Source organism: Dromiciops gliroides, chromosome 6 (genome assembly GCF_019393635.1).
Source record: "Dromiciops gliroides isolate mDroGli1 chromosome 6, mDroGli1.pri, whole genome shotgun sequence".
Classification (NCBI taxonomy): Eukaryota; Metazoa; Chordata; class Mammalia; order Microbiotheria; family Microbiotheriidae; genus Dromiciops; species Dromiciops gliroides.
This window is the reverse complement of record NC_057866.1, coordinates 104,683,723-104,698,061: the sequence shown is the minus strand read 5'-3', so window position 1 is coordinate 104,698,061 and position 14,339 is coordinate 104,683,723. Positions and strand designations below refer to the sequence as shown.

The following is a 14,339-nucleotide window of genomic DNA, read 5'->3' as shown; positions in this document are numbered from 1 at the left end:
TACAAATTTTGTATTTCATTGAGGAATTGTTTTTTCTTGTGGTCACAAAGAAAGAGTTGAATCATAGAGCCATAAATGAGTGTTATACTCAGATTCTTCTCTGAGCTAAACAATATCATAATATTTTATATCATTTCTTACTGGACTGAGAAGAGAAGAAAAATTAGTTTAGATTTGGGAGTAATAAGAGCATTTCAGGGAAAAGTAATATCTGAGACAATTTCTTTAATTTGGAACTGTATAATAATTAAAAAATGAAAATATTTTAAGATAGTTTGGTCTTTAAAAGAAATGCAACATTTATTTATACATACATACATATGATTACATACATACATATATATTCATAGATATACACCTGTATATGTAAAGCTATACTTACTTTTTTTCTCTGGTATATTTTGAAAATGTTTTGTTCTTGTTCCCTTCACTTACTCATATTTATCTACCTGCTTAGCTATTTCTCTTTCCACTCATACTGGAAGCCCTCCCTTTTAAGAGATGTGTATAGTCAAGGAAGCTAAATCCACAAATTCACCATATCTGAGAATCCATGCTTCAATTTCTACTTACAGTCTGTCCCTTTTCTGCCAAGAATTGGTAGGTAATATTTCTTCATCAATCTTATAATAATGTGATTCCTCAATGTTTTGGTCTCAGGTTTTTTTTTGGGAGGCAATTGGGGTTAAGTGACTTGCCCAGGGTCACACAGCTAAGTGTTAAGTGTCTGAGGCCGGATTTGAACTCAGGTCCTCCTGACTCCAGGGCTCTATCCACTGTGCCACCTAGCTGCTCCAGTTCGGAGGTATTTCAAAGTGGTTTTCCCTCTCATAATTATTATGATCATTTTACAAATTGTTATTCTAGTCCTACTGAGTTAATAAATGTGCTTCCATATTACTCCAAAGCAGTGCTTTTCATCACTTCTTATGGCACGTACAAATTACCACTACTTTCCTCTACCACAATTTTCTCAGTTATTCTGCAATTGAAGGGTGCTGTAGGTAAACAGGATATGGTTATAGCAGGTTGAGCAAGTGAATTCCATTTTTTTACCTAGAAACAGAAGCTTTTTCATGGGAAATTTCCCATAGTCCTTCATGCTAGTAATATCTAGCTTAATGATAGCTTTTTACAGAAATACCAAGTTCTAGGAGTAGAATACAATGAGAAGACTCAGAATTGAGATTCTCCATTCTTCCTCTTTTGTGATTTTTTAATGTAAGGGTCATCTTGCAAATCAGTACTTTATAGTCAATTAGCATGAGGTGGATAACATCTTCAGATGTGGAAAGTGGTCCTGTGAGAGGTGCAAGAACATAGAACAGACTCTTGTTCTTTGGAAGGGATTAACAATGGTGGAATTAGTTGGCAAAATAGCATTGCATATAGTCTCTGCGTATAGATAAGAAAAGTTTCAATGATGTGATTAAACAATCCTCTTTACTCTTACAGCCTTTTTCACATTCTTGTAATGACAAAAATGGCAAATCATACATTATGATTTGTCCAGAGAAACAATTTGGAGGCCACAAATATAATCTCAGCTTTGTTTATGAGCACCCTGCCATGATGCATAGGAGCAAAGTAGGAGAGTAAGGTAGTAGGATGGGCATGTAAGAGGTGGCCAGGAAAGATTTCCTGAATACATAAATAGATATATCCAGTATTTCAATCTCCTTTCCTTCTTTCTCATAGGTGCTCTTTCCAAGACAGATGTCTGACAGTAACTGCACTGCTGTGACTGAATTCATTATTTTGGGATTAACAGATGAACCAACCCTTCGTGTAGTCCTCTTTGTGATATTCCTAGGTGTCTATACAGTCACCTTAGTTGGTAACCTTTGTATAATCACATTGATCAGAAATAGCTCCCAACTTCATACACCAATGTACCTTTTCCTCAGCCACTTGGCATTTGTAGATATTGGATATTCTTCATCTGTCACACCTGTTATGCTCAAGAACTTCCTTGTGGACAAAACCATAATTTCTCTGGAAGGCTGTGTGGTCCAGCTGTTCTTTGGTGGCATCTTTGGGACAGCTGAGTGCTTCCTGCTGGCTGTGATGGCCTATGATCGGTATGTGGCCATCTGTAACCCCCTACTCTACTCCACTAGCATGTCTCCTAGGGTCTGCACTTTGTTACTCATCACTTCTTACGTAGGTGGTTCTTTCAATGCTTGGATGTTCATTGGTTGCTTACTGAACCTGTCCTTCTGTGGATCCAATAAGATCAATCACTTTTTCTGTGATTATTCACCACTTTTGAAACTTTCTAACCACCAAGATGATCTTGCTGAAATTCTTCCTGCTGCCTCTGCTGGGTCAATAATTGGGATCACAGTGTTTATTATCATCATCTCTTATGTATGCATCCTCTTCACTGTCCTTAGGATAAGCTCCACTGAGGGGAGATCCAAAGCTTTCTCAACTTGTACCTCCCACCTCACAGCAGTCACCCTCTTCTATGGCACCCTTACATTCATTTATGTGATGCCCAAGTCCAGCTACTCAACAGATCAGAATAAAGTGGTGTCTGTTTTCTACATTGTAATGATCCCCATGTTGAACCCGCTGATCTACAGTCTAAGGAACAATGAAGTGAAAGGGGCCCTGAGGAAACTGATGAGTAGAAAACTTCCTTTTTCTTGAATTTAACTCAATTCAACAAATATTTAGTAGGTAAATCTCATTGTGATATATTTTGAGGATGGAAGAAAAAAATGAAAGATTCCTTTCCTTTGAAGATCTAATTTTTACTGATATAATGGTCAAGATTAAGTGATACCAAGAATGGGGTTTTAGAAATATATATATATATATATATATATATATTATCATTTTGATGGGCTACAATTGTGAATTTAAATATTGATTGCAAAGGTCTGAAAACATATGCAATATTCTATCAACATGGATCTCCCATCTTTGCAAAAGCGTATGCAGATGTGTCTTATTGCTGTTCCTTCAGTCCATGATTACTTTTTTTAAATCCTGAAACACATATTTTCTATTGATTTGTGGGAGTTGTTCTTTACATTTATGTAAGAGTCATTGTGTGTTGTATTCTTAGCTCTTCCATCATAATACATAGACCGTGTAAATATTTTCTGTTACTCTATCAGTCATATTTGTTGTTTCTTACAGCACCCTCATATTCTACTATTTTCAGACAATATAAAGTGTTCAGCCTTTCCTCAGTCACTGGCCGTTTGCTTTGTTTCCTGTTCCTTGCTACCATAAAAGTGGTTCTGTAAATATTTTGGTGTATGCAGGAGCATTCCTTTCATCAATGACCACTTTTATGGCATAATACACCTGAACAAATGGATTCTTTTTCCTGTGAGATAGCTCTGCAGAGGGGTGATATGGGAGACATGTGAGAAGAAATTTAAGTCATAAAAAAATCAAGAGAAATCAATAAAAAAATCATTAAAAATTACTCAACCTTATCCCTTCTTACTTCTTATTCCCATCCATTCCGTACAGTATCCAATCTAGTGACACTGGACTATTTGCCTTTTCTTATACATGACACTTTTCTTCCATGTCTTTACACTGTCTGTCTCATGGTCCTGCAATGTTTTGCTTCCCCATCTCTGCCACTTACTTTCTTGGGATTTCCTCAAGACAGCTCAAGTCCAACTTTGAACAAGAAGCCTTTCTGGTACTGTCTAGCTAATAGTATCTTCCTTTCTAAAATGACCTTCCATCTTCTCTGTCTATCATTTGTATGCACCTCTTTATTTCCATGGTGTCTCTCCTTAGAGAATATGAGCCCCTGCAAGGCTGGGGCTGTTTTTTGTTTTCTTTTATATTCCGAGTTAGAGCACAGAGCCTGGCATATGATAAGCCCTGAAAATCCTTGTTGCCTGAGCATCATCTTGATATCCTCCTCTAGATCCTCTCCCTATTTTCTATATTTTCCTAAAATAAGGAGACCAGACCTGAACATGCAATTCCATATCTGGTTTCATCAAGGCAGAAATCTTCAGTGAAATTATCAGCTTCCTAATTTTGGGTCCTATCCTCATAATTCAGCCTAAACTTCTATTACTCTTTCTGGGTGACAGGATGCACTACACAATAATGCTTAACTTTCCCCGTTGCTTTTTTTTTTGCGGGGCAATGGGGGTTAAATGACTTGCCCAGAGTCACACAGCTAGTAAGTGTCAAGTGTCTGAGGTCGGATTTGAACTCAGGTCCTCCTGAATCTAGGGCCGGTGCTTTATCCACTGTGCCACCTAGCTGCCCCCTCCCCTTTGCTTTGTAATCTTAACTTTTTTCAAACACTAGTTTAGTTTCTATTATAATTCTGCATTGTCTGTGGTGTAGTCCTACCTTTTACCCAGCATGATGTCATTTGGAAAATAATCACCTTCTAGTATAAACTAAAGAAATTTGTAGAATCATTTGAAATCTGACAATGCTAGTCCTGCTTTCTCCCTTTTCCTCATAAATTCCCTTTATATTATTATATAGTTCATATAGGCTCTTGGGGTATTTATGCCAACTCATACACTCAAACTAATGAGTCAGGGCCCACAGAGCAAGACTGTTTAAATCTGCCCTCAGGATTCTAATGGTAACACTAAGTAAGGGATTGTGCTGTGTTTTTATTACCTTCAGCTTGAACCCCAGTCCCCATTTGTATGTGTTTTACTAACGTCAGTCTCCAGTACTAATTAATATCTTCCCCAAATCATCATTTGATGTAGTATCTGTTTTTCCAATGTTATTTAACCAATCATAATGAATTAGTTTTCTGAAGGGTTATTTACTGAGAAGATGCAGCACAACCAAAATTTAGAATCACAAGCCAGTGGATGCTTAGGAAGGGTTCCCCTATGCCACCTAATCCCTGGGAGAGTAAGCTCAAACTTAAAGCAGTTACCACAGAGCATTGGCTCTACCAACTTCACTTCCAAATGTAGCATGGTTAATGCATAGTCTCTCCCTTGCTTGTAGTAGCTGAGCACCTGATTGTGGAATTAAGTGTTGTGGTCTGTACTTAGTGTTCTGCTGGTGCTCTGGAATTGGTTGCCCACAGACTCTGGTGTTGATTCCAGTATCCAAACTAATGGCATTTTGCTCTTCTGACCTTTTGAATCTCATGTGATCTCAGCCCTCTCTAACAGTTCTTCAGCTAAGGACAAGTCAGGATAGACAAAACAAAGGCAGAAGGAACCACAAGGCTATGTTTGCATGGATTCATGGCAGATGGAGAGATGAGGCCACTGAATCTGTATTTAGAATGTTAGAATTATCTCATTGGGGGGCTTAGAGAAATAGTAACTGAACTTACAGTGTTTTCATATAAAAAACACTCAAGCTGTAAATAAGGGAACCACATTGTTCTTTGGAGACAAAAAAAATGCACAGTCTTAAAATGAGGTAATTTTTATTGCAGATATTACATGGGTTTGGTGACGGGAACCTTAAGAGAATAACTTGACATGCTTTTCAGGAGCAAGAGCAGTGTATTTTTGATCATTCCAGCTCAGACAAGTGAGGAAGTGGACCGAGGTATGTTGAAGGTATATATGTGCAAGTACTCCTGAGACTAATATATCTATTTTCCATGAGTTATATTACTATGCAAATGGAAGGGACACAGAGCAAGCATATTTACTGAAAGTGGTGAATCAGGAGCCTGAAGTGAGCTAAATATCTTGCAAACTCCCAGGTACTTTGCTGGTGTTTACTGGCTGAACTTGCTGAGCTGTGCACCTCAAATTGGCTTAAACCAGCCTTGTGGTCAAATGATGCTGCAAAACATTCTTCTTCTGTGTCCCACCAGTTCCTGGAAAAGACTGTCTATTGTCTACCACAACCCTTGCCCTTTGTGATTTTGAAGTATAAATTGCTCCCTCACCTGTGCACATTTTGCTTCTTATAAATTTTTTTTTCTAGTGGAAAAAGAAAGGGAAAAGATAAGAGGGCCCAGACTTTTTAAAGCATAGTCTGTCTTTAGTCAGTGAATCAAAACCAAATTGCTGATCCTTTGGTAAGGTGGCTGCTGAAAATGCAAAATATACCAGAGTACTATTTGTTCCTTTCTGATTCTGCAGTGAGGGTGACAGTGGGACATGAAAGGGAGAGAAGGGTGTAAGAATCGTATTTTTTAGATTGTAATATATGTAATGGATTGAGGATACACTCCCCCATATTGAAGAGACTACTTCTTGAATGGTAAGCTGATGTGTAATGAAAATGCCTTGAAGAAATTTAGAAAAAGTAGAGATATTCAATACATTGTTCTGATATCCACATGGTAAAGAGGAGCCTCTTTGACTGGCTATACAATTAGAACTGGGCTAGATTTTAAAAGTGCATAAATAAATTAAAAATAATTGAAATAGTAAGGTTACTAATTAAAGTGGAATTTAATGGGACTAATATTTTGAGAGAGCAGCAAGATCAGATGATTTTTTATGTAATTAAAAAGATTTTCTGAATTCTGCCTTCTGTGATACATTAAAAATTTTTAGTTTTGGATTTTGCAGGTGTTGTTGTAATTTCTTAAGTATATTAGCAACATAATTGCTAACTTATATTGCAGAAAATTAAATAATAGAACCAAAATTTATCGGGTGATGTGATGAGGATCAATTTTCATACCAAAGGAACACTGTCACAGTGAAAAGTGCCATATTTTGATCCCAGAAACAAGATTTCAGATCTTAGTTTTTTAGATTTTAGATCATAGTTACTGGTGTGGCTATGTTGCTATGCAATCTTGTTTTTTTCCACTTAAAAAATTCTAGATAGGGGTAGCTAGGTGGCGCAGTGGATAAAGCACCGGCCTTGGATTCAGGAGTACTTGAGTTCAAATCCGGCCTCAGACACTTGACACTTACTAGCTGTGTGACCCTGAGCAAGTCACTTAACCCCCATTGCCCTGCAAAAAAAAATTCTAGATAAACATAAAGAAAAAATAAATGAAGTCCCCTAAGAATTTAGATAACTTCTGAAGAAACTCATCTCTGTGTTAGTAATTTTCTCAATCCCAGTGGATTTCAAATGACATTGTGATGATACAGTTATATTTAGTATTAAGGTGCTCAAGGGTTTAAATCCCAAATGCTAATAAGCTAAAGATAAATATTTCCTCACTGTGGAAAGATAGTTCCTTAGAGTCTAAACTTATTATCTTCTTGTATCAGTCAGTACCACTGGTGTTCTTGTTTGTTTTTTTTTTGTAAAAATACTTAAATCTAAGAAAAATACTTAGATCTGATTTTTAAATTGTAGCTCATATGCCAAAATTTATATGGATTTTAATTTTGCAAAGAGCTTAATATCCTCTCTGCCATGTCTTATTGAGTAAGATTCATTCCTGATTTGGGTCTTCATGTTTCTGGTCTTTTGTATGAACATAAAAAGTAAAAGACGTGCAAGTTAGGTGTATGCATGGAACATTATTATAGCTTGTTTGTAAATTCTGATCTACCATAGGTCATAATATGCATCCTGATACATCACTACAAAGAGTAAGTATATAATAAAATATGATTAGATAAGAATACCTCAGGTAAACATCTTTGTGTATATATAGCTACTTTTGTTTCATGTATTACTTTCCCCTCACTTCTCAGACTAAAGCTTTAACTAGAGAAATTTCACTGATATATTTGTTGGCTCATGTAGTGGAAAGAGAATTGGACTTGAAGTCAGGAGATTTGGTGTGAATCCCACATGTGAGTCTTATTGACTATGCCTGTGATTGTTGGTAAGTGACTGTACCTCTGTAATCCTTAGTTACCTCATCTGTAAAAATAAGAATGACAGTGTTTTCCCCTTAAAGATGTGGGAGGAAAGTAATTTAGAGATTTAAATTGTGGTATTGAGTTTTAGAATTCCTGAAATTTGCTTATTAGGATTATGTTACAAATGTAAATGAAACATAAGGTTTTCAAAAATGAGTTGGTACATTCTAATCTGTACCCACTATGCCCAGAGCCTTGTCCAAGGCACTAGGGACAGAAAGAAAAAAGTGGAAAATAGTCCTTAATCTCTGGGAGTTTACATTCTAGTAGAGATAAAGGGTTGAATATTTACACAAATAAATAAATACAAAATAAATTGTGGAGCAGATTTTAGAAACTAGCCTTTTTGTAATTAGTTACCTAATAGCTGAAACATAAAGGAAACTTGAAAATCTACAAAACAGAGATGAGGTAGGGCATGAAGCATGGTGGATTTCCTTTGCAAAGAGACAGAAATGGGGATAGAATTCTAGTAATGTGCTTTAGAAAGATCATTTTTGTAGGTTTTTAGAGGATACCTTAGAGAAAGACAAAACTGAACCACTAAGAGGCCTTCGCAAAAATCCATGTGAGAGGAGATGCACACCTGAGTTAGGGTGGTGGCTATTTAAGTGTACATAAGAGGATATGAGATATTTATTGTAGGTGTAGAAGTGGCAAGACTTAGTAGCTGACTGGTTAGGAAATGAAAAGATGGAGATTCATTTCAGTATTGCATCTTGGAAGGATGGTGGAACCCTCAATAGAAACAAGAAATTACATAGAAAAGTAATTTTAGGTTGCAGGTTGGGGCTAAGATGATTTATCTTTTGAAATTCTTGAGTTTGAAATGCTTTTGTGACATCTAGTGTGAGGGCCAAAATTTGATATATGGAGCATTTTTGGGGTGACCCGCCATAATATTGGGGTTCCGGAAATATGAGGGACCTTTTAGGTTCTCCCTCCGCTTTGAACTGCCCTGTTAGATATTTCTCCCAGGCCAATAAGAAAGGAGCCTCTAAGCTTTAGTTCACAAAAGGATCAGATTTTATTACTTGGGAATTAATTAAACAACAAAGGTGAAAGTAATTAAAAAATCAAAGATAAGGAAATAGGAACATAGAAATACATATAGATATTCTTAACTCTAAACGTAGCCTATGTAATCCCCAGACTATTTTCCCATTAAGCTAGTTCAAATGAATTTAGGGTTTTCCGTCATTAGCTCACCAAACACCTGAACAGCCCGCCAGCCCAAGAACCAGCGCGCACCACTCGGTCAGCAGTTGCCACACCCAGCACGAACTAGCATGCTGGAGGTGACTCCAGAGCAGCATTCTGGATGTGCCCTCTAACATCCCTTCAGGGAGTGTTCAATATTTTCTCCCCCAAAAGGGGAGGTCCTTCAAAAGCTGCCTGTACCACAAATAATTTTCACCACATTTGCTACAAATGCCCAAGTATTGGTGATGTGTGGATTGGAGTTCAGGGCTGGATTTACTGATTTAGGATTTATTTGGATGGAGATGTTAATAGCAGTGGAAGCTAATAAATTCATTGAGAAGGCAGAGAAAAAGAGGAAAGGATTTGGGACAGAGCCTGGGGGAACATTTATGATTAGGAGGCAGCACAGGGATAATAACCTGCCAAAGGAAGCTGACAAGGAAAGGTTAGACAGGTAGGAAGAATACTAGAACCATGAGAGTCAGGGTCATGAAAATTCTGAGGAAAAAATATTCAATAAGAGTAGGTGTCCCACTGTGTCACATGCTGCAAAGAGGCCAAGAATCAATCAATTAACAAGTGTTTATTAAGCAACTACTATTTTTAGCTACTTTCTTAGGTGCTAATGATAGAAATACAAAGTCTATAACTATCTCTACCATCTGAATTTAAATAAACATTGCAAAGATTTATGATTTTAGATATTAGTACTAAATTTTCAGAGAATAATTATAGTGGAATGATGGGACCAGAAACCAGATTTGAATGTTTTAACAAGTGAATGGGAGGAGAGGAATAGTACTTATTCACAAAGGTAGATTTGTTCCTCCCTGCCCCCTGAGAGCTGATAGGGAAAGAGAAGAGATATAGTATGATAAGTTGGAAGAAAGTCAGAGTCAAATGAAAGGTTCTAAAGGATTGGACAGATCTGAGGCCATTTATAGGAAGAAGCCTAAAGCTAAAAAGATAAGCAATTAGAGTAGTTTTTCAATGGGGGAAGTTTAAGGTTGAAAAATGGAAGGATGTGGTCAATGGAACAAATTGAGGAATTGGTCCTAGACAAAAAGACTATATCTTCTTCAGTTTTGCAAAGACCATAGGGGATGATATTGAGGAATATTGAACTGTAGAAGAGGAAAGTTGCCCCACAGGGGCACCTTTTCTTTTGTCAGAAAAGCAAGTTGCAAAGCCCTGTCTTGAGAGAGAAGTTTGCAACCTGCTTTTCTGACAAAAAAAGGTGCGACTTGCATGAACTGATGATGAGTGTAATGAGCAGAACCAGGAGAATATTGTACACAGTATCATCAACATTATGTGTTGATCAAATGTGAAAGACTTGATTCTTCTCAGCAATACAACAGTACAAGATAGTTCCAAAGGACTTATGCTGGAAAAGGCTTTCCAAATCCAGAAAAAAAAAAAGAACTGTGGAATATGGATGCAGATTGAAACACTATTTCTTTTGTTTTTGGTGCTGTTGTTTTTCTTTTTTGAGGTTTTTCTTTTTTTGCTCTGATTCTTCTCTTATAACATGACTAATGCAGATATATGTTTAATGTTATTGTACATATATAACCTATATCAGATTACTTGCTGTCTTGGGGAAGGGGGAGGGAAAATTGAAACTAGAAATCTTATAAAAACAAATGTTGAAAACTATCTCTACATGTAACTGGAAAATAATAAAATACTTTCATAATTAAAAAAAAAGTGCCCCTGTGGGGCAACTTTTTTCTTCTACAATTCAATATTCCTCAAGGAGATAGATAGCAAAACTATCCTAGTGGGGAACTTAACCTTCCTGTCTCAGAACTAGATAAATCTAACAAAAAAAATAAACAAGAAAGAAGTTAAGGAAATTAATAAAATTCTTGAAAAATTAGATATGATAGATCTTTTGGGAAAATTGAATGGGAATAGAAAGGAATATGCATTCTTCTCAACAGTACTTGGGACCTATATGAAAACTGACCATGTATTAGGGCATAAAAACCTTACAACCAGATGCAGAAAAGCAGAAATAGCAAATACATCCTTATCAGATGAGGATGCAATAAAAATTACCTTCAATAATACACAATTAAAAGAGGGATTAAAAATCAATTGGAAATGAAATCATCTGATCCTACAAACAAGTGTGTCAAAGAACAAATCATAAAAACAATGATTTCATTTTTTTAAAAATGACGATGAGACAATATATCAAAATTTATGGTATGCAGCCAAACTGGTACTTAGGAGGAAATTTATGTCCCTAACTCCTTACATCAATACAATAGAGAAAAAGTAGATAAATGAATTGGGCATGCAACTAAAAAAAACTAGAAAAGGAAAAGGAAAAATTGTAGAGAAGTGTGAAGTCAAAGGTGTTGGAAAATTGCCTCACCACTGTACAAATTTTGTATTTAGTTAAGAAATTGTTCTTTCGGGGCAGCTAGATGGCTCAGTGGATAGAGCACAGACCCTGGTTTCAGGAGTACCTGAGTTCAAATCCGGCTTCAGACACTTAATACTTACTAGCTGTGTGACCCTGGGCAAGTCGCTTAACCCCAATTGCCTCACTAAAAAAAAAAATAAATTGTTCTTTCTTGTGGTCACAAAGAAAGAGTTCTTAAAACAGTATCTCAATATTTTATATTACTTACTGAAATGGGAAGAGAAGAAAAATTAGTTTAGAGTTGGCAGTAATAAGAATATTTCAAAGAAAGTAATATTTAATACAATTTCATTTGTAGCTGCACAAGTATCAACAAATGCAAACATTGCAAAATAACTTCATATTTTAAAAAATGTAACATTTATACATAAATACATACATATTCACACATATGTGTGTTTATATGTATAAATACATAATGTAATATACATAGGTGTAAAGTTGCACTTCCTTTTATTCTGTATATTTCGAAAATGTTTTTGTTCTTGTTCCTTTCATCCACTGATATTTATCACTACCCAGTTAGCCACTTTTCTTCCCACTCATACTGGAAGCCCTCCCTTTTAAGAGATATGTATAGTCAAGGAAACCAAATCCACAAATTCACCATATCTGAGAATCCATACCTCATTTTGTACATGCAGTCTATCCCTCTTCTGCTAAGAAATGGTAGGTAACATTTCCTCGACAGTCTTATGATAATGTGTTTTCTCAATATTTTGGCCTCAGTTCTGAGGTCTTTCAAAATGGTTTTCCTCTCAAATTATTGTGGTCAGCATATAAATTGTTATTCTAGTTCTACTGAATTCTCTCTGCATCAGTTAATAAATGTGTTTCCATATTACTCCAAAGCAATGTTATTCATCACTTCTTATGGCACATACAAATTGCTATTACTTTCCTAAACCAAAATTTGCTCAGCTATTCTGCAACTGAAGGGTGCTATAGGTAAACAGGATATGGTTACAGCAGGTTGAGCAAGTGTGTTCCATTGTTTTACCTAGAAACAGCAGCTTTTCCATGGGATATTTCCCATAGTCCTTCAAGCTAGCATTATCTGGCTTAATGGATTCTCTTTGCAGAAATTCTGCTCCTTCTAGAAACAGAATACAATGAGAAGATACAGAATTGAGATTCTCCATCCCTCCTCTTTTGTGATTTTTAAACACCACGGTCATCTTGCAAATCAGGACTTTCCTTATATTTAAATAACATGAGGAGGCTAACATCTTCAGATGTGAAAAGTGGTCCTGTGAGAGGTGAAGGAACATAGAATAAGCTCTCTTTCTTTGGAAGGAATTCACAATGGTGGTTAGCTGACAGAATAGCATTTATACATTTGGATATTGTCTCTGCATATAGATAAGAAAAGTTCCAATGATGTGATTAAACAATCCTCTTTACTCTTACAGCCTTTTTCACATTCTCACATTGGCAAAATTGGTAAATCATTTATTATGATTTGTCCGGTGAAACAATATGGAGGCCACAAATATATTGATCTCAGCTTTGCTTATGAGCACCTTGCTATGAAACATGGGAGCAAAGTATGAGAGTAAGATAGTAGGATGGACATGTAAGAGGTGGCCAGGGAATATTTCCTGAATACAAAAATAGATATATCCTGTATTTCAATCTCCTTCTCTTCTGTCCAATAGACACTCTTTCCAAGACAGATGTCTGACAATAACTGCACTGCTGTGACTGAATTCATTATTTTGGGGTTAACAGATGATTCAACCCTTTGTGTCATCCTCTTTGTCATATTTTTGGGTGTCTATACAGTCACCTTAGTTGGTAACCTTTGTATAATCACATTAATCAGAATTAGCTCCCAACTTCACACACCAATGTACATGTTCCTCAGCCACTTGGCATTTGTAGATATTGGATATTCCTCATCCGTCACACCTGTTATGCTCAAGAACTTCCTTGTGGACAAAACTATAATCCCTGTGGAAGGCTGTATGGCCCAAGCGTTTTTTGGAGTCACCTTTGGGACAGCTGAGTGCTTCCTGCTGGCTGTGATGGCCTATGATCGGTATGTGGCCATCTGTAACCCCCTACTCTACTCAATCAATATGTCTCCTAGGGTCTGCACTCTGTTAATCATCACTTCTTATGCAGGTGGTTCTTTCAATGCTTGGATGTTCATTGGTTGCTTACTGAACCTGTCCTTCTGTGGATCCAATAAGATCAATCACTTTTTCTGTGATTATTCACCACTTTTGAAACTTTCTAACCACCAAGATGATCTTGCTGAAATTCTTCCTGCTATCTCTTCTGGGTCAATAATTTTGATCACAGTGATAATTATCATAATCTCATATGTATACATCCTTTTCTCTGTCCTGAAGATAAGCTCCAATGAGGGGAGATCTAAAGCTTTCTCAACTTGCTCCTCCCACCTCACGACAGTCACCCTCTTCTATGGCACCCTTACATTAATTTATGTGATGCCTAAGTCCAGCTACTCAACAGATCAGAATAAAGTGGTGTCTATTTTCTACATTGTAATGATCCCCATGTTGAACCCGCTGATCTACAGTCTAAGGAACAATGAAGTGAAAGGGGCCCTGAGGAAACTGATGAGTAGGAAACTTCCTTTTTCTTGAATTTAACTCAATTCAACAAGTATTTATTAGCAAAATCTCATTGTGATACATTTTGGGGATGGAAGAAAAAAAGAAAGATTCCTTTCCTTTGAGGATCTAATATTCTACTGATGTAATATTTAGGATTATGGGATACGAACAACTGAGTTTTAGAAAATATATATATTTTTCATTTGATGGTTTAAAGTTGTGAATTTAAACGTTGATTGCAAAGGTCTGCAAGTACATGCAATGTTCCATTAACATGGATCTCCTTCCTCTGCAAAAGTGTCTTATTGCTCTTCTTTCGATCTGTGATTATTTTTTGTGGAA

General features: G+C 36.4%; 2 protein-coding genes across 2 annotated transcripts; both read left to right on the top strand.

The window, feature by feature from the left end:
- Positions 1 to 1,716: 1,716 nt before the first annotated feature.
- On the top strand, positions 1,717 to 2,655 carry LOC122731417 (olfactory receptor 480-like). Its single transcript, XM_043971523.1, has one exon. The coding sequence runs from the start codon at positions 1,717 to 1,719 to the stop codon at positions 2,653 to 2,655; it is 939 nt and encodes a 312-aa protein (XP_043827458.1).
- A 10,433-nt stretch (positions 2,656 to 13,088) lies between these two features.
- LOC122731416 (olfactory receptor 5P3-like) lies at positions 13,089 to 14,027 on the top strand. Its single transcript, XM_043971522.1, has one exon. It carries the CDS (start codon positions 13,089 to 13,091, stop codon positions 14,025 to 14,027), a length of 939 nt encoding a protein of 312 aa, XP_043827457.1.
- The last annotated feature ends 312 nt before the right edge of the window (positions 14,028 to 14,339 follow it).